General features: G+C 62.0%; 1 protein-coding gene across 2 annotated transcripts in view; it reads right to left on the reverse strand.

The window, feature by feature from the left end:
- Positions 1–4,803: 4,803 nt before the first annotated feature.
- ARHGAP19 (Rho GTPase activating protein 19) overlaps positions 4,804–19,943 on the reverse strand; it is a 34,431-nt gene continuing 19,291 nt past the window's right edge. For both annotated transcript variants that reach the window (XM_075934478.2, XM_075934479.2), the window contains exons 3-12: positions 13,475–13,555; positions 13,080–13,289; positions 12,486–12,712; positions 12,058–12,144; positions 11,213–11,278; positions 10,243–10,431; positions 10,007–10,105; positions 6,759–6,851; positions 5,916–5,987; positions 4,804–5,323 (exon numbers count right to left, since the gene is read on the reverse strand). In XM_075934478.2, the coding sequence (XP_075790593.2) occupies positions 5,267–5,323; positions 5,916–5,987; positions 6,759–6,851; positions 10,007–10,105; positions 10,243–10,431; positions 11,213–11,278; positions 12,058–12,144; positions 12,486–12,712; positions 13,080–13,289; positions 13,475–13,555 (1,181 nt within the window). In that variant the 3' untranslated portion in view covers positions 4,804–5,266. The remainder of the gene's footprint in view (positions 5,324–5,915; positions 5,988–6,758; positions 6,852–10,006; positions 10,106–10,242; positions 10,432–11,212; positions 11,279–12,057; positions 12,145–12,485; positions 12,713–13,079; positions 13,290–13,474; positions 13,556–19,943) is intronic.

The following is a 19,943-nucleotide window of genomic DNA, read 5'->3' on the forward strand; positions in this document are numbered from 1 at the left end:
GCAAGCACGAATCCAGAGAGCGAATGCAGCCAGCACTCGGGAGAAACAGCCGCTGTGCGACAGCTCCCAGCAACACGACATGACCATAGAAGAGATTAAATGAAAAGCCCACGATCAGGATGCAGTGACTTGTCCCCAAGGCAATTTAAGTAATTGATTCAAATGAGCTCATGGTTTCAGAAAACTAACGTGACAATCTGTGTGCGGAAAGTCTAGACAAAACATACGAGGAAGTAAATGAGAAACCCTGGGGAGGGGGGTTCCCCCAGTCCAACCCCGGGCTCGGTCTCTAAACTGAATTGACAAAATGACTCTTGGAGAAACTGTGGCTCTCTCACTATTTTTATTAAAACTTCTCCTAGGTGCATAAAACTGTTGTCACCTCGAACCCAAACTTGTGGGGTTAACACTGCGAAGGGCATTCGATTTCCAGCACAAACAAAGCTCACCCACGGCTTGAATACTGGGTGCAGACGTGGGCGCCTCATCTCAAACAAGATCTCTTGGCATCGGAAAAGGTTCAGAAAAGGGCAACAAAAGTGACGAGGGGTTTGGAACGGGTCATATGAAGAGATTAAACAGACTTGGACTTTTCAGCTTAGAGGAAACTAAGAGGGGATAGGCTAGAGGGTTATAAAGTGATGACTGGTGTGGAAAAAGTGAATAAGGAAAAGTGATTTACTTGTTCCCACAATATAAGAACTAGGGGTCACCAAATGAAATTTACAGGCAGCAGGTTTTAAACAAGCAAAAGGAAGGTTTCTTCACTCAGCGCACAGTCAACCTGTGGAACTCCTCGCCAGAGGATGTGGTGAAGGCTAGAACTTTAACAGAGTTCGAAAAAGAGCTGGATAGATTCACGGAGGTTAGGCCCATCAGTGGCTGGTGTCCTTAGCCTGTGTGTGTCAGACTGGGAATGGGCGACAGGGGAGGGATCGCTGTTCTGTTCCCTCCCTCGGGGCACCTGGCACTGGCCACTGGGGGCAGACAGGACGCTGGGCTGGCTGGACCTTGGCTCTGCACCAGTCTGGCCGCTCTGAGGTTCTTATGCCGGCCATGCACGTTCTGCCTGTGGCATCGGAGAGCGCGATGGGCGAATCCTGGGCTGGCCTGTGCTGGTGCTCGGCCCTGCGCTCTGCGGAAGAGCCCTTGCGCGGTGCGGAGGTTCCTGTGCGGTGCTGGAGGGGAAGCGCTGACTCCAGGCGAGTCCCACTCCTCAGCCGCAGGCGGAAGGTTGCTCCAGATGTTGCACGTGGCTGCCTGAGGCCCCTCCCCGAGCGGTGGGGTCACCTCTGGGCCTAGGCTTGGAGCACATGCCTCCCCGCTCAAAGCCCTGGGACCCAGGCACACCCCAGGCCAGGAAAAGTGGACTTGGGGCAGGGGGCTCCAAAGAACCTCACTGGCACACGAGCGAATTGCTCAGTGCTCTCCGGTGGCTGTCACTGGGGATTAGGAGCTGAGCAGGGGGTGGCAGGCTGGAGGCTAGACACGCCCTCGAAGGGGCCATGCCAGGAGGCTTGCCAGCTGGCCTGCCGGGTATCACCTGGGGGGAAGTTTTCCAAGGATCAGGCCCAGGATCAGCCCCGGGAATGCAGACGAGCAAGCATGCCACGAAGAACGTGAAATGCTGCTAAGGGTCAGGAAATGAGAGAAACAGGCGCCAGCCATGTCAGCAATCCGCCACGAGACCACGAAAGCTCCCGCTGAACCCTCTGAACCAGCCACCCGGATTAAAAGCGGTGGGCGCTTCCGGAGACCATCGGAACGAATGCACCATCCGCGGGGAGCCGCTTCGCGCAGACCTGCAGACCCGCCACGGGGCCGAGCAGGGCGTCCCTCCCGGAGGGGCTGCTCTCAGGGGTGGCAGAACGAGGAGCAATGGGCTCAAGTGGCGGGGGGGGAGATCAGGACAAGGCGGGTGGGAAGCGCTGGGCTGGGTTCCCTGGGGAGGGGGTGGACTCTCCATCCTGGGAGGCACCTAAGTCCTGGCTGGGGCGATTGAGTGGGGCTGAGGTCTCTTCCAGCCCTATGGGCCTATGACTCAGCATCTCCTTCCCTGCCCCCAGCCCGCGGGGTCAGCGCTGAGACCCCCGCCCAGGCCCCGTTGCTTGACCTGCCCGGCTGAGAGCTGCCCCCATAGCGCATAAGCCCGCCCCAACCCCGCTGCACGGCCGGTGATCCACGGACGCCAGGGACGGGCCACTGGGGGCAGCGCTAGCGGGCGCGTGACGAGGCGCCAGGCTGACAACGCACACACGTATAAACCACCACCACGAAAGCCAGGCCACAAGGCCCAGGCTCCTTTGGCAGCAGCCGGCACGGGGCACAGCCCAGGTGTGCTCTGCACCTACTGCAGCCTGTGCCCGCAGGTGGCTTCCCATGGGCTCTGCAGTGACGCCATGAGCCCCCTCTGCCCCAGAGCGCCACAGGAAGGAGGGTGCGGCCAGGGGTCTGAGTAAGGGGGCCTGGGGCAGTGGTGCCAGAAACCCTCAGCCTAGGGCTCCCCTGCTACCAGCCAGGCCGGGAACTAGGAGACAGGCCACACCCTGGGCAAGGGCGGGGGCACTGCCCGGGCACCTGAGAAGAGCTGGCGGCGGTGGGGAGGCCCGCGTGCCCCTGCTGGGCAGAGGGGAACGGGCCTGTCCTGTCCCAGGGCAGTGCCAGGCTCCAGCGAAGGGCTGCCCCAGAACCACGCTGGCCGTCCAGTGGGTCTCCGCCCCAGGGGGTGGCCCAACGGGTGAGGTGGCAGGAGGCTTGTGCTCTCCCAGGGACACCGCTCAGGGCAGGAGCACCCTGACTTCCCTCCGCGCAGGCCCTAGCGCCCCATTGGGCTTCCCAGCCCCACTGCTGCCCTCGTGCTCTGGGGCCCGGTGGCTCTGCCTCGCGCCCGACGCTGCTTCCCTCAGCCTGGCGGCACACGAGCAGTCTGCCCACCGGCCCCAGGCTACGCCCCTGCGGGTGCCTGGCGGGGTCAGTCTGCCCCATGGACCCGGCCCTGAACACACGACCGGGCCCAGCCCCCTCCGACTGAGCCGCTAGCGGCACGGGACAGGCCCGGGCCAGCCTCCAGCAGGCGGTGGCAAGGGCGGGGCTGGGCCAGGCCACAGGGCAACGCCAGCAGGCCCAGGCGAGGGAGGCAGGGAGAAGCTGCCGGAACAGGACCCTCTGGACCGGTGGAGCTGAGCCAGGCCGGTTGATCCCAAAGGGTTACCTGGCCGTGCAGACTGGCAGGAGCCCCAAGGCCATGAGTTGTTGCCAGGTGGGGGTGGGGGGAGGCCTTGCAGCCCCGGCCATGAAGCAGCCGATGGAGACAGGCTGAGCGCTGGAGTCCGCAAGGAGCATCCCCTTGGCTAGGTGGGGGCGGGTCTGGGCCCCGGCAGACTTCACCCTGCCCTGTCCCTGGAACCCGACCAGCCCCCTCGCTAACGGCAGCCGGGGGCATTGGGAGCCGCGCAGAGAGCAAGGCTGATGTGGCTGGGAAGGCAGAGACAAGCTCCCCAGCCAGAGCAGGAGGCAAAGTGTGAGGACCCGGCCCCTGCGTCTGGCTCCAGCAGCGGGGAGAGGCTGTTCCATGCCGCCGGCCACGCAGACGGGCCGTGTGGGGCACTGGAGGGGGAGCCCCCTTTCCCCACCGCTGCCTGGGAACTGGAGCCGCTTTGACCCACGGAAGCCGGGGGGAGGCTGGGTTTGGGGGGGGGGAGGCCATTTTAGATGCACACAAATGCAGTAGCTCCAATCGACTCCCTTGGCGGCATTCAGGGAGTCTGGCAGCATCAGGAAGAGACGCCTACTCCGTCCCTGCCCACTGAGCCACGCCGCTTCTCTGGCCTGGTGCCAAGGGGGCAGAGTACGGGCAGCGCAGCCTAGTGGGAAACGAGACCCACAGCCACACTCCAGCCTCAGGGCCAGGCCGTAACCCCTGCTGCCAGACCCCCCCCCCCGGCCAGCCAGCAGTCGCCTCTCTCCCGGGGCAACGCAGCCAGTGGGCTCCGGGCTCTTAGCCTCTTCCTGCCGAAGCTCCAAGCGGTGGCCAGGGCAAAGCAGAGCTCGGGGGCAGAGCAGGGCTCGCACACGGATGTCATCAGTCCCGGCGAGTCCCCGCAGCTCGGCCCTGCTGGCTCCTGGAGATTAGGAGACATTTCTAATTGGATTTCACTGATTATTTGCTCCTCCCAGGAGGGCTGAGAAGTGTTTAGCCGGCTCCCCTACTGATTAAATCTTGGCTTCTCAGTGGCCAGCCTGCGTGCTCAGACAGACATGTGGCCAGGGTATCAGCTTTGAGCTCCCCAGCCTAAGGAGCCAGGCAGCTGGCAGTGACCAGCTGTGACGGGGGCTCAGTCCGGGTCTAGGTGATTTAATCTCTGGGGGCAGCTCTCCGATTGCTCCAGCACGCCCCAGGCCCTGCCAGCCTGCACGGCGGCTCATGCTGGCTCCAATGCACAGCGGCCGCCCAGGCAAACCTACCTCCACAGCAGCACCTGGAAAGCTGCCGCTCCAAGCGTCCTGGCCCCGCCCTCACGCCCCACCTCTGCCTGGCTGCCCCGTTAGCCCCAGGCAAGCTGCCTGCCCTGCGCTCCCGCCCCCCGCGGCGTACTCCAGAGACCGGAGCCGGGGAAGCAGGCCGTGACAAGCGCGGTGCTGCGGATTCCAAAGCAGGTGCCTCGCAGGTTGGCCAGTCCGCGGGGCTGGGGGAGGAAGCACAGGGGATGAGGCCTGTCCTTCGGGGAGTGGCTTCGCTGGGTGCTCCCTGTGGGCCACCCCACGCCCCAGAGCGCGGCAGGGACTGCAGCAAGGCGGCGCCAGTAGCATCAAGACGAGAGTTTATTGTGGTATCTGCCTCTTGCCCGTTTGACATGCAGGTGCCGCCCCTCGCCCTCCCCTGCAGCTGCCCGGGGCGGACATGGCCCAGCCAGGCAGGCGAGGCGCTCGCTGGGGCTGAGACACGCTGGAGGCTGCTGCAGAACAGCTGGCAAGATGGAGCCAGCAGCTGGGCCGGGGGTCGTGTTAAAAGCGCCATGCGAAGCCCAGCCTGGCGCATCCCAAAGCAAGCTCCGGCCGGCGTCCAAGCGGGGCGCTCTCTCCGGGCGGAGGCTGCCAGGATAGAGGCTTGCCCGCAGCCACCCACATTCGAGCCCTGGCTGCTCAAGACGGGTTAGAGGGAGGGCCGGAGCCGCGGCCGAGCTCCTCCCCCGGTGGAGACGCCGCAGGCATCGTTCACAGCTTCCAAGTCCTGGCTCGTGCCGCGCACCAGGCGGGTGCTGGCTGTTCAGAGGGCTGGCTCCCTGGCGGAAGGCGCGAGGCCCTGCCGGTGTCTGCGGGAGCCCTGGCCAGGGGAAGCACAGTGATTAGTGCGCCTGGAACGCGGGTAACTGAGCGCGAAGGGGCCGCGTCTCCCCACACGCCGAGCTCTCGGAGCCCCAGAGGGGGGAGGGGAGACCCTGGGTCTTTGCTATGGCGCCATTGCAGGTACAATCCTTCTAGGAGCCGCCTGGCCAGCACCCCCTCCTGGCTGGCCTCAGCTCTGCCCCCACCCTCCCGCTGAGTCACCATGCCCCCCTCGCCCTGGCAGCCAGCTGCCCATTTCAGCGGGTCTTGTCTGACCACTCCCCCACCGGGGCTGGGCTGACTCCCCTGCCCAGGGCGCTTCCGCCCATGCTTAGACCCCACCACACAACCCTCACGCTGCAAACCAGGCGCCTGAGAAGCGCGTTCCGTTGTCGCGCCTCCTGGGAGAGGCCGTCTGGAGCCCCACCCCGCCCTGGGGCCAGGCGCACAGCTCGCTGTGAAGAGGCTGCAACCCAGCACAAGCCAGCCGAGACAGAGCACTGCCCTGCAGGCCTCAGCCCCGCGCCAGGCGAAGGAGCTTGCGCTGGCACACGCGGAGGACAAGCCGTGCCCCTGGCAGAATCTCTCACCTCTTTCCTGCCCTCGGGCAGTTTCACGCTCGCTCGGCTCCCCTGGGCTGTGGGAGAGTCGGGTCTCTGGAACTGACACAGGCGGCACGATGAGACAGGCAGAAGGACCCAAGGGGCAGGGGCAGGCCAGGGATGGACGGGCACTCCCAGCCCATGCTAAGTAGATGATCAGTCCCTCCCCCGACTGGTGCAGGCCTGGCGTCACCCCACCCCACGAAGGACAGCGAGTTAAACTGCTGGTTAGACTAGACCCACAGAGCAGAGCGCAGGGGCGAGGGGGGAGGCGCCCGGCTGCACTAGGGGATTATTCAGAACAACTGCTCCTGAACTCTCTGTCGCACGGCCACGCCACAGGGAAGCCTGGGAACGAGTCCGGGCTGGCTCCCTAACGTGGAGGCGCCGCCTCGACCTGCAGCCCCGGGAGGCGCTGGGGAGTGGTCATTTCGAAATGGAGGCAGGGGAGCGCCTGCACGCCCGCGGCTTTCAGCCACCACTTCGGAGGGAGCGCCGTTCCTCGCGGGAGCTGCTTCAGGATAGCGGGCTGGGGAGTGCGGACGCGCCGCTGGAAGTAACTCCCTAGCGCAGGCCCTGGGAACAGTGCAGAGCAAGCAGCCCTGGGCGCTCTGGGGAGCGGGGCCGGCGCTCCGGAGGGGAGCCTGGGCGACGGAGCACGAGCCCCCAGGCCCAGACAGAACACCAGTTGTCTCTATTCCCAGCCCCGGGCTGGCCCCGCAGTGGCACCTCCTCCTGGCTGCCCACAGCCCAGCACGCAGGCAGCTCTCCCCGGGAGGCGAAGGGGCTGTCCGGTCACACCGCACATGCAGGCCCTGGGCCAGCCCTTACCAGGCGGAGGTTCTCTTTGCTGGCTTGCTTGGATCCAGGTGAGTCCCCGCTGCTCTGCCTGTCCAGGGCCATCGGGTTCCCCAGCACCCTGCGCTGAGGGAGCAAGAGCAGAGGCGCTGCTAAGTGCCGCGGGATACTCCCCAGGGAGGGGCAGGGGAAGTCACAGCCTCGCGTGGCCAGCAGACCCACCACAACCAGGGCCTCCTTGGAATCTGACCCCACAGGGCACAGCCCCGCCCTGCGACGGCCAGTGTGGGTGAATTGGGCAGGTCCGTGTGCGGAATGAATTTTGTGATGCGCACCGACGGGAAGATGTGTGACGGAGGCAACCTGCAACACCTCACCTCCACGTAGGTGCGCATCACAAAATTCATTGTGCGGCGGCGCCGAGGGGTTCAGCGTGTGAGGCGCTCGGAGTTGGGGGGGATGAGGGCTCTGGCTGGGGGTGCAGGCTTGGGGGGAGGGGAAGGGACTGGTGCAGACTCGCTGGGGATGCAGATCTGGGCCGGGGCATTCCGAGTACCATCTCCTGTGGGGGAAAGGGCTCCTCCCAGTGCTCTCGCGGCAGTAGCTCCGGGCCAGGCAAGAGGCACCTCTCTGCCGGCCATGGCAGCTCCCGTGAGGCTGGGTTAGCCTGGGGGAGGGGCCCCTCTCTCCCAGCTACAGCAGGTCTGTGCTACAGGGATGGGGGTGGGGGGATCTTTGAAAAGGAACCTCTCCCCACCCTGGCAGCTCCCTGCTGGGGCCAGAGGTGCATGCCTCTCCCCCGGCCGCGGCAGTCCCGAGACCCTGCGCAGGGGCTGTTAGGCAGCTGTGCGGCCACGCTGCTTAGAGGGAGCCCTGGCGCTGGCGGGGCCTGGGGTAAAGCAGCTCACTCTAGGTTTGCTTATCAGAATCAGAACGAGGGGTCACCAAATGAAATGAACAGGCGGCAGGTTTAAAACAAGCAAAAGGAAGGTTTTCTTCACGCAGCGCAGTCAACCTGTGGAACTCCTCGCCAGAGGAGGTGGTGAAGAACAGGGCTTTAACAGGGTTCAGCAAAGAACTAGACAGATTCCTGGAGGTTCGGTCCCTCAGTGGCTGCTGGCCAGGCTGGGCAGGGCTGGTGTCCCTAGTCTCTGTGTCAGGGGCTGGGAATGGGCGACCGGGAGGGATCACGTGATGGTTCCCTGTTGTGTTCACTCCCCGAGGCACCTGGCGCTGGCCGCTGTCGGCAGACAGGACCCTGGGCTCTGACCCCGCCTGGCTGTGCTGATGCTCTCAGGAGCACTCTTCCCCCAAACAGAGGGAACCAATTTACAAGCAACCCTTCCCCTGGGCCCTGGGGGCGGGGTGTGGTCGCGTGGTAGGCGGGGTCAGTCCCTCCCTAGCCAGGTATTCAGTTCTCGCCCGGGGAGGGGTTTGTGAAGGCCTCCAACAGCCCTTGACTGGGCGGGGTGCCCCAGACGGACCTGGCTTCCCCGCCTGTAGGAAAACGGGGTGCCCCAGACGGACCTGGCTTCCCCGCCTGTAGGAAAACGGGGTGCCCCAGACGGACCTGGCTTCCCCGCCTGTAGGAAAACGGGGTGCCCCAGACGGACCTGGCTTCCCAGCCTGTAGGAAAACGGGGTGCCCCAGACGGACCTGGCTTCCCCGCCTGTAGGAAAACGGGGTGCCCCAGACGGACCTGGCTTCCCCGCCTGTAGGAAAACGGGGTGCCCCAGACGGACCTGGCTTCCCAGCCTGTAGGAAAACGGGGTGCCCCGGACGGACCTGGCTTCCCCGCCTGTAGGAAAACGGGGTGCCCCGGACGGACCTGGCTTCCCCGCCTGTAGGAAAACGGGGTGCCCCGGACGGACCTGGCTTCCCCGCCTGTAGGAAAACGGGGTGCCCCGGACGGACCTGGCTTCCCCGCCTGTAGGAAAACGGGGTGCCCCAGACGGACCTGGCTTCCCCGCCTGTAGGAAAACGGGGTGCCCCAGACGGACCTGGCTTCCCCGCCTGTAGGAAAACGGGGTGCCCCAGACGGACCTGGCTTCCCTGCCTGTAGGAAAACGGGGTGCCCCAGACGGACCTGGCTTCCCCGCCTGTAGGAAAACGGGGTGCCCCGGACGGACCTGGCTTCCCAGCCTGTAGGAAAACGGGGTGCCCCAGACGGACCTGGCTTCCCTGCCTGTAGGAAAACGGGGTGCCCCAGACGGACCTGGCTTCCCCGCCTGTAGGAAAACAGGGTGCCCCAGACGGACCTGGCTTCCCAGCCTGTAGGAAAACGGGGTGCCCCAGACGGACCTGGCTTCCCAGCCTGTAGGAAAACGGGGTGCCCCAGACGGACCTGGCTTCCCCGCCGGACTGTCACCCCAGGGTGCGAGACGCTCGCTTCCCTTCGCCTGGGCACCGCCAGTGGGCTGAGAGCACAGCAGGCCCACGTGGCCCCAGGCCTGTCTGACAACGGCAGGCACAAGCCGGAGGGGAAGTCGAGCCGGCCAGCCGAAGGGGCGTCGCGAAGCGCCCAGCAGGGGAAATAGCTGAGCGGGGCTGTCAGCGCTGTCTGTGCAGCCGGAGGCCGAAGGGGGCGCTCTTCCCCCGCCCGCACCCCTCGTGCCATGAGGGGAGTCGGAGTCGGAGGAGTCCCCCCGCTCGACAGTGCGTCAAAATAACCGCTTGCTGCGCAGACGCTGCTGGGTCGGCGGGCCCCGGGGGAGTTTCCAGCCCACAAAGGAAGCGTCTTCCCCAGCCGCAGGTGGGGGCTGCCTCATGCGCTCCCCACACAGACCCCATTTGAACTGACGCTGGGGAACTTCCGAACGGCTGGCCGGCAGCACAGAGGCCTCGCGAGGGTTCGGAAGGAGGCGGGGGCGGGTGAGACTCCAGGCATCCCGCGTCTGGCAGGGCGGAGGGGCTGCGTGCCAGTCTGCCACCGGCGCCGAGCCCCACAAGCCGGGCGCCAGGACCAAACCGGGTCGGATCTCTGCGGGCCCTTCGAACCCTGAGACTGCACGTGTCGGCTCCTAATACACTGCTCTCCCACGAGCCCAGTCCGTTTCCTCGGATACCTCTCCTGGCCCTCTGCAAAGCAACCTGCTCCAGGCCTTGCCGCCGTCCCTGGGCCCTCCCCGCTCTCCTCCCGCCAGGAAGCACACCCCATCCGCGGCCTGGGGGGGCTGTAAGAGTCTCCCCCTTCCTCGGGCTCCTCCGAGCGCTGCGCCCGAGCAGGGGGCTTCTGAGCTGCGTGGCGAGGCGGAGGAGAGCCGGCTCGGGGCTGCAGTTACCTTAAGGAGGCCGCTGAAGGAGCGGGAGCGGGTGCGCCTCGGTGCCGGGGGGGTGGGCACGTGGGGCCCAGGAGTGAGTGTGCCGGGGTGCTTCTGGAACTAGGAGAGATCACACAGGGCAGCACGGTAAGAGTAAACCGACAGCGACGCCACCTCCCAGCCAGCGGCTTGGCGCCAGGCCGCCCTCCCCGCCTGCCCAGGCGCCGTGAGAGCAGGCAGCCGCCCCCCAGCGCTACCTGCCGGATGAGCTTTTTCTTCTGAGCCGAGTCGGGCATGCTGTGGACGTGGCGGAACAGCTCCTGCAGCGCCTCCTCTGTGCGCTGCTGCGTCTCCTGCTGGGGGGAAGGGCCCCGCCTGCTCCGCTTCTGAGGCCTCAGGGGCTGCAGCGCCGTGGACCCCGGCGACGGCAGCAAAGCCAGGTCATCCTGCGCAGGTTGGAGGGCACAGTCACCGCCTGCCCTGGTGCTGCCCGCTGTGCCCTGCGGGATCCCGGAGAGCCACGCGGCTCGCTACGAACCCCGAACCAGCCAGCTTGTCTGAGGGCCCCGCAGGGCTGGTGCCCCCGTTCCCAGGCCGCGCAGCAAGGCCCGGGCCGGCCGCTGGCTCCTCCCTTCCCCCGCACACCCAGGGCAGCTGCCGCTCTCCCAGCCGTGCATCGCGCCAGGCAGGACAGGCTTGCTGAGAGCGAGGGGGCAATTCCCTTCCCCGGCTGGCAGAGGGTCCGATCTCGGAGCCCACTCGCAGCAGCAGCTCACGCAGCACCCGCACCACGCGTGGCCGCCCCAGTTTGAACTCGGCAGCTCAGCAAGGAAGTGTCTCGTCAGTACACACTGCGCCTGGGTGCTCCAGCTCCCCCCTCCTGCGTCCCCAGCACCGTCACCTGGACAGCAGGGACGGCCCAAGCTACGGGCTGACCGGGCTACTGCCCGGGGCACCCCACTGTAGGGGGGCGCTGCGTGGGGCTGCGCATGCGCCGGGCGCCTGGGCAGGGGTGGGGCCGCACATGCGCCGGGCACCCAGGAGCATGAATGGCTCTGGCCGGCCCTGCCGGACAGCGGTGAGCCCGCCCCAGAGACCCGCGACTTCCAACTCCCCTCCTGCCCGTTCTCAGCACTGGCCCCCTTTCCAGCTTCTCTCACTTGGAAAGCCCTGGGCACAGCAACCTTGGCCCTGCCCCGGCGGCAGCCACTCCCCTGCTGCCCTCACCTTTGAGGCGTGAGCTCTGGAGCCCAGGTAGTGCAGCCTGGCACATTCCCGAACGTACGCCGGAGCCTGGCGGGGAGGCAAAGCAGGGACACAAGCTGTCATTTCCCCACGCTGCACGCCCCACCGGCCCATGGCATCACAGTAGCCAGGGGCTTCTCTAGCACCTCTGCCAGCACAGCGCCAGCGACCATTACAACGTGCCTCCGCTGAGACCGAAACACGCCTCATGGAGGAGAGAGCACGGCCGGCCCTGAACAGGCTCCCACACCCCCAGCCCAGCGCCTGGGCCACAGCCCCACTCCGAGGGAGGAACAGCTCACTGGGGTGGCCTGCTGAGAATGGCAGCCCAGGCCTTGGAGACCTGCAGCATGGCTGGCAGGTGTGCTAGATGGCCACGGCTCTGTCCTCCGAGGCCTGTACTGGTGCCGAGAGCCCCCAGCAGCATCCTGCCCTGCACCGGGAGCCCGCAGTGCGGGCCCTTCCCTACAGCCACGGTCTCCCAGCTCGGCCCAGCCCCGGGAGAGGCTTGGCCAGGGGCATGAATATTGTAGGACCAAGGACATCCCACCTGGAGCCGGGCACTCCCCCAGGAGACCTCCCCCTGTAAACAGGGACCCTCGGCCCGGGGAAGCGGGCTGCAGAGCCTGCCCGAGCCAGCGCAGGGACTGGCCTGCAGGGGGCGCTGCTCCCCTGCCCTGGGCTTCCCAGCTCCTGCAGCCGCCCGCCCGTCAGCTGGTCCCGGCAGGTCTGGGCCGCCCCTGCAGGGACACAGGCCTGGCTGCAGCGCCGGGCGCCCTCCGGGAAGGGCCACGGCAGAGCAGGGCTCCCAGGCCCGGCGCACGGACCTTGAAGAGTTTCTGCGAGTGCTTGATCATGAAGGCCACGCCGTCGTTCAGCTTTGAGATGCTCCCCTGCAGGTCGCTGGCTGTCACCTGGGGGGCGGAAAGGCCGGCAGGATGGTTAGAAGGGAGCGGGCTGGCTCTCCGGGGAAGTTCCTGGCTACGGGACAGGCAGCATGCCCGGAGGCAGAGCGCACGGGCCCAAAGCCCCAGAGCACAAGCGGAGAGGCATCCAGAAGGGGCCCTGCGGAGAAGGGCTGCGGGGCACCCCCCAGGAGCTGGGTGACTGGGGTCACTGCTATGGCCAGCAGCAGCGCCCCCCAGGCCCGCTCTGCCAGCGCCCCTCGACCTGGGCCGTCACACAGCCTCAGCCATTGCCCCCCGAGCCCCTCCCGGCTCCGCCGTTGGGCCCGCAGCTGCCCCGCATTGCTTACGTGTCTGGGCCACAGGATGTGGGGGGCAAACATGAGCGCCAGGTTGTGGGCTGACATCTTGTTCTTGTCCTGCTTCTTGGCCGTCTGGTAGAGCAGGTCCAGCAGCAGCTTGAGCAGGTTGCGATTGGGCGGGGGGAGGATCAGGAAGAGCAGCTGCAGGGCTTCGATCTGCCGCTCCTTGTCCGGCCTGCGGGTCTTGTTCCCCTTGTCATCAAACTGCATCAGGTCTGCAAGCCAGGTGCAGGCGTCTGAGCCACCTGGAGCCCCTCAGGGCTCCGTAGCCAGGTCCATACTAGCCAGATTTCCTCCCCGCACATCGTACTCCTCCAGCCATGCCAACCCTGGCTCCACGCCACTGACCGATGGAACCCCCCATGCCCCAGGTGGGTCTGCCCAACTCCTGACCCCGGGCTGAAGAGCCCACAGGAAACCCCCTTGAGGTCGCTGTTCCCCCTTTGGCCCCTCCTCTGTCCACCAGGCCCAAGCTCTGGGAGAGGAACAGCCCAGGCTGAGGCCCCTTGCCACCAGCTGCCCCGAGAGGCTCGGTTGGCTGCCCCTCCCTCGTGTCTCTCATGGCCCCTCTTGCCAACTCACCTGCAATTTTGAGGTGGGCTTGGAAGTGCTTGTGTGTCAGCAGGGGCTCTGGTAGCTCCCCCAGGAACACCTTCAGCAGGGAGGCCACGTCATTGGAGTGAAACTCCCCCGATTCCAGGTCCACGTCGGCCCCACTGTTCAGAGCGTCCTTCAGGATCTGCTGCCTGACGCTGTTCCCCGGCACCCGGAACAAGCCCTCCATTCGCAGGTCTGCCGGGCAGGGAGCGGGAGAGGGATGGCTCATCGTGCGGTGCCCTCTCCCAGTCCCCTCCTAGCGGCTAGCCACATCCCAAGGCCCTGGCAAAATCAGAGGGGACGGGGAGGGTTGGGGCTGCCAGCGGTGGCTCTCGGCCTGGCAGTGTTCTAGGAATGGCAAGGGGGCGAGCGTCACTTACGCTTGTGCAGGTGTTCGATGAGCTGCGAGACCTGGGCGATGCCCTCCTCAGTCAGCGGGGAGCCAAACACCACCCCCTTATCTGGAACAAAGTGATTCAGTCAGCGCACGTGGCACAGGGCCACGCCAGCCTGGCCCCTCTGGGGGAAGAAGCCACGCGGCTTCGGAGGCATTCTCATGCCGTGAGACCAGGTTTCCAGCAGGGGGTTCTCTTGCTGGGAACCCAGTGACCAAGAGAGTTGGGGTCAAGGTCCCAGGCGAACCCCACTGCTCTGACACCCCAAACACACACGTTTACCTGGCAAAGGCCGTGCCCCAAGCAGCTGTCACAAGGGGCTGCCGGTATCAATGTGGCTGCAGATTAATTCTCCCCACCGGTCTAGGAAAGCCACGCCAGACCCGGGACACGTGCCCCTTGCAGAACGTGCTGGCTACAGACCAGACCCACCGGGAGCAGGCTCTCTCGTCTTGGGGAAGTTCCGTAAGACGCAGCTTCCCTGCCAATGCCACGCCAGACTGCAGGCTTGTTTAACTGACCCTTTGGGACTCGGTTCTGACACAGCAGCCCCCCGTTTTGTCTCACGGTGTGGAGGGGGCCGAACTGGCTTTGCCATGCCCTGGCTGTGCGAGGCAGGGATGTGAGTAGTAACTTTAAACGTCGCCGTGTAACCACGGCCAATTGGAGCGGCTCCCCGGCGCCAAGCACTGCAGGCAAAGCTCATATATGCGCCCGGGAGGCTTCGGTGCGGGCTCTGCAGCCTGCCGGCCCCGTTCCTGGGGAGCCAGCACGTAACCTGCAGTGTGGGGAGTGGACCCAGCCTGCTGCTCCAGCCGGCTGGAGCACCCCTGCCTGCAGTGGGCCCCGAGGGCTGGAGCAGCCCCCTGCACTGAGGGGGGGGGTGAGCTGCTCCAGTCCCTGTGGGTTGACCACTTAGCCATTTCCATCCCTCGGGGGAGGCTGGGGCACAGGTAAAGCCCGGCTGACGCAGCCACGTCTGATTCTGTCCAGGGACACCCCTTTGGTCCCCACCTTCCCTGGCTGGCTGGAGTGCAGGGCCAAGCCGGCGCAGCATGCTACTGTGCCCAGGGAGAACGAGGCAGGAGGCTGCACAAAGTGGAAGTGGGGAGAGGTGGGGACAGGGGAACAGGGGCATGGGCAGCGGCAGGAGAGCTCCCCTGCCGGCACTCGAGCTCTGCATCGGTGCCAGCAACGAAGTCGACCCTCGTCCTCTGCTCATGGAACTAGAAGTGACGGAGCCAGAAGGAAGGAGGAAATCACCAGGAGAGAAGGTAGGGACGAGGGCTCTGCTTACGTCACTTGGGCCAGCAGCCAAGCTGCAGGTGTGAGACGCCAGCCTGAATCCCCTGCCTCCGCTCAGCCACGCAGGCCCCCGCAGAGCAGGGCAAAGCCAGCAGGCGCCTGCATGGGGGGGAGGTTTGAGATGCTTCATCAAGTGAAAGACTCTTGCTTAAGCAACACAGAGAATTGTTCCTAGCTGGAGAGACTTTCCAGAGCGGGTCAGTGTTCACAACAGGCGGAGAACTCTGCCTGTAACGTCAAGCAGAGGGATTGTCGGGGAATAAGTGACAAGAACAGAACACTGTTCTCCAGGGGCCTGATCTAACTCCCACTGGCTACAGCCGCCTGTGGGCCAGCAAAGAGAACTGATCGCACAACTAAGTTAGTGGTTGCTTAGGTGCAAATGACTGTGACTTGATGATGTGAGTAGTAAGATGAAGGCCTAAAACAGAAGCCCTTGCGGCACAGGCCTGGCCTGAGGCCCAGCTAACAATGGACAAAACATGGGGAACATAAAGCTAAGCTGAGCTGTGAGCAAGAGGCAGGCCCCTGCTCCCAGAACTTGGCACACACAGGGCTGAGAGTGCAAAACACTCATTGGTAATAGGCCCAGGTGCAGAGCAATCATTGGGCCTGGCCACAAGTGGAAAGCACACGATCTCACTAGCTCATTTCCAAAGACCTTGGTACCCACTGCTCACAGATACACCAGGGTCTAATCAAACCCCGAGGTGCAGGGTGATGGGAGGTATCTAAGTAGCATCAGAGGGTGGTAACCAATGTCAGAGGGTAGCAACCTGATACATCAGCAGTGAGGTGTGATTTGTTGTACCTCTATATAAGGTGGTGTCTTGGGGGGACAGTCTTTGGATGACCTGGGGGCAGTGGAAATTTCCCACTGGCTGAGTCATTCCATTGTGGCAAGTACATGTGCGTAGTGGTTCAGTAGAGTCTACTGACACCTCTGACTGTACTTCGCTTAACAATAAGCCTGGCCTGGCCCCTTCGATCCTTATCTGGGTTGTGGTCTTTGGGGCTCTCTTGGGGTCTGCTGTGGAGACTAAGTGCACAAGTCGACACGGCCCATATCACTGAGCACACACGCGAGCAGCCTTCTGGTTCTCATCACCGGAGCCAGAGACCTGTGAGGACACCTTGGCAGTAAAACCCGACTGCCTCCTGAATATTACAATGTGCAAACACAATACAATCCAAGCCAGCAATACGCATGCACACACGCACGCACGGTGCTTTAACAGGGACAATTTCACAAAGCCGAAATTAGGAGCCAAATCAACTGGGAGAAAAGCGGAAGCATGTGAATGTAACTTTCAGAACCCTGCGTTACATGTTCAGGCTGCACTCACTGGGAACCAGGAATGGCAGAAAATTGAGAAGGGAGTGCAAAAGAAACCTATGGCCAGCAGAGTCCAGAAGAGTAAAGCAGGAGGCTCTTTAAAGAACATTAGGCGCAAGACAAGTTCTAACAATGGCACTGGTCCATTAAAGATGGAGGTGGCAGAACTCGGTAATAAGGAGATGGCAGACACAGTCAATAAAAGTTCTGAACCGCGTTTGGGGGAGAGGCCAGCTATGCTGACCGAGGAGGAGGACATGGATGAAATACCTTCCATTCCAATGGTGGCTGCGAGGGGTTTGAAAAGGCAGCTACTAAAGTTTGATTTTTTCAAAAGCCAGGTTCTGCTCAAGAGCTGCAGTGAAGGGTTTAAAGAGCTGGCCTAAGCGCGGAGTTTAGGGACACCAGGGAAGTCCTAGGAGACTGGAAGGGAACGAGAATTGTGCCAATATGTAAAAAGTGCAAACAGGACGAGCAGGGTAAGTGTAGGCCTGTCACAATCGGACTTGCGGCTTGGTAAAGGAGTGCAACAGCCACCACAGACTCAGTTAACAGACTGGAAGGAGGGTATGGCATTACGGCTAGTCACATGGATGTATAGAATCACAGAATCCAGGGCTGGAGGAGACCTCAGGAGGCATCGAGTTCAGCCCCCTGCGCTAGGCAGGACCAGCCCCGACTCAATCAGCCCAGCCAGGGCTTTGTCAGGCCAGGACTTAAACACCTCTAGGGATGGAGACTCCACCCCTCCCTAGGGAACCCAGCCCAGCGCTTCCCCACCTGCCTAGGGAAATCATTTTTCCTAATCTCCAACCTGGACCTCCCCCACTGCAACTTGAGCACATTGCTCCTTGTTCTGCCATCTGTCACCACTGAGAACAGCCTCTCTCCAGCCTCTCTGGAACCTCCCTTCAGGAAGTTGAAGGCTGCTCTCAAATCCCCCCCAAATCCCTCAGCCTCTCCTCATAGGTCATGTGCTCCAGCCCTCTCGTCATTTTGGTTGCCCTCCACTGGACCCTCTCCAATGCGTCCAAACCTTTTCTGTAGTGGGGGGCCCAGAACTGGACACAACACTCCAGATGTGGCCTCACCAATGCCGAATAAAGGGGAATAATGACTTCTCTAGATCTGGCAGCAATGCTCCTCCTAATGCACCTTAATATGTCGTTAGCCCTCTTGGCTACAAGGGCCCCTGTTATCTCATATCCAGCTTCTCATCCACTGCAATCCCCAGGTCCTTTTCTGCCGAACTGCTACTTAGCCAGTCAGTCCCCAGCCTGTACCAATACTTGGGATTCTTCTGTCCCACGGGCAGGACTCTGCACTTCTCCTTGTTGAACCCATCAGATTTCTTGTGGCCCAATCCTCCAATTTGTTTAGGCCACTCTGGACCCTATCCCTGCCTTCCAACATATCTACCTCTCCCCCAGCTTAGTGCCATTTGCAAATTTGCTGAGGGTGCAATCCATCCCCTCATCTAGGTCATTGATAAAGATGCTGAACAAAACCAGCCCTAGAACCGATCCTTGGGGCACTCCCTCTTGAAACCTACCGCCAACCTGACACTGAGCTGTTGATCACTACCCGCTGGGCCCGACAGTCTAGCCAGCTTTCTGTCCACCTTACAGTCCATTTATCCAATCCAGACTTTCTTAACTCGCTGGCAAGAATATTGTGGGGGACCGTATCAAAAGCCTTGCTAAAGTCGAGGTCTATCACAGCCACTGAGTTCCCCATGTCCACAGAGCCAGGTACACATCAGTGAGGGTTGGGGGAGGTTTTTTTGCCTCTCACTTGTGTGGTCTCCAACCGATTTTTTTCTGTGGGTCAGTGGCTCCCGACACAAAAAAAGGTTCCTCATATTTGCCACAAAGAAAGAAAACACTGAAAACTTTTGTGTTGGACATAAGGTTTTACTTTATTTAAAATGAAGTTTGATAAACTAACATGAGAAAGGTAAAGTGCTTAATCTGTTTCCTAGTTCAAATTAAACCAGTCTCCCTAGCTGCAGCACTAGCAAAATGGCTCAGGCGTAATTATGTAATTAATGGTGAGTTTTCATTAGCAACTGGTGGTCTGTGGAAAGGTTTACATTGGGCCAGGTGGTCCACAGGCCAAACAGTTTGAGAACCACTGGTCTAGAGCAGTGTTTCTTAAACTTTGAGACCATGGAACACCAGGTTTTTTTAAATGCGGAACACCTATGAAAATTTTCTTTAAAAAAATTGCCAGACAAAAAGAGACAAAAACAAAGAAGAGGTCGCAGCACACCTGCAAGTTGCTCCCAGAACACAGCTTAAGAACCGCTGGTCTAGAGCATTGATTTTAATGCCTTTCAGAGCGGATGTCTCCACCAGCACAGATTCTATTGAGAACAGCCCAGAGAGCTTGACCTTTCTTGATACAATCTAAAAGTGTTTTCACAGCTATGCATCACACCCATGCTACAGCTGTGCTGGCAATTGCATCAGAGCTGCAGTTCTAAGCTAGAGGGGACTTCTCTCTCAAGTAGCCAATTAGCCCATCATAAAATGGGATTTTCAGGTCTCTCCTCCATGTCTTATTCCCTTTCTATCTCGGTCTTCTCTCCTGAGCTTCCAGTCTCTCGCTCCGTCTCTCTCTCTCCCCTCCTCCTACTGCCTCCCCCACCTTCAGCTCTTCTCCCCCTCCTGCCTCTCACTCTCTCTTTCTCTTCTCCTCCCCCTCCTGCACAGGGAGCGCGGAGCCCAAACGGCTGTTTGCACCACTTGCTCCCGCACAGCAGCCCGGCTGCCTGTAAGCTCCAGTTGCCCCCCTGCACCATGTCCCTTCACCCCAGCACTGATCCTGCAGCCTCCCAGTTGTCTTCCCTCTCCCCCTCATTCCCTCACCCTTCCCCCGGCCAGGGTGCTGCATGGGGAGCGCGGGGCCCACACGGCCGTTTGTGCTGCTTGCGCCCACATGGCAGCCCGGCTGAGCAGTGCAGAAGTCGGCCGAGCGCCACGGCGGAAGGCAACAGCGCCCCCCAGAGGCAACACAACGCCACAGTGTTACAGAGTCACAGACATTGGGCTACTATATATAGGATGGGCTGATCTCCATCACTGGATGGATCTATGCAGTGGCAACCCATCCACTGATGGTCCATTTAGCAAGCCTAGTAAAGACCCACCAAATTAACCACCTGTTGCTCACTCTGTCGACTCTGGTACTCCAGCAGAACAACAGGAGTAAGGGGAATGAGAGATCTGTCTGTTGACCCCTTCCCAACAGTGTGGAGCTGCTGGTAATTAGCAGGGGCGTTAGATGTCATTGAATTGACTAGTGGTGTAACCACACCACATCTTATCATTTACACATTATTCAGTGGTCCCTGGCAGCCAGTGTGCTCCTGGCCCAGAGCCCCTACCACTGCACACTGCTGCCGCTGTATCACTGCCGGGGGAATGAGCAATGAGGTGAGGCTGAGCTCCCACCGTGAACCAACTGGGAGACAGCCACTGCTCTAGTCTAGACGACTACAATGAATAAAAGCACCAAGCAGATGAAGGAGGAAGCCTCATAAGGCTGACCTCTCCTCTCAAGAGATCCTCATGAGAGCTCTGCAAAGGGAGCGTTGCCTTCAAAGGAAGATTAACTCAACAAGTAGTCCTGTGGCAACTCAGAGACTACAAATCTGCAGGATCATGAGCTTTCCTGGATGAGTTGGAGTGGAAATAACAGAAATCAAGGTATACATGATGGCAAAAGCAATTACCGGTCAATTGTAGGGACCATGTAATGAAGCTAATTAAGTGGACTGGATGTGTCCCGTTCAAAGCTTTGGGTGCAAAA

The sequence above is a fragment of the Pelodiscus sinensis genome, chromosome 8, assembly GCF_052426305.1.
Source record: "Pelodiscus sinensis isolate ZL-2025 chromosome 8, ASM5242630v1, whole genome shotgun sequence".
NCBI classification, from domain to species: domain Eukaryota; kingdom Metazoa; phylum Chordata; order Testudines; family Trionychidae; genus Pelodiscus; species Pelodiscus sinensis.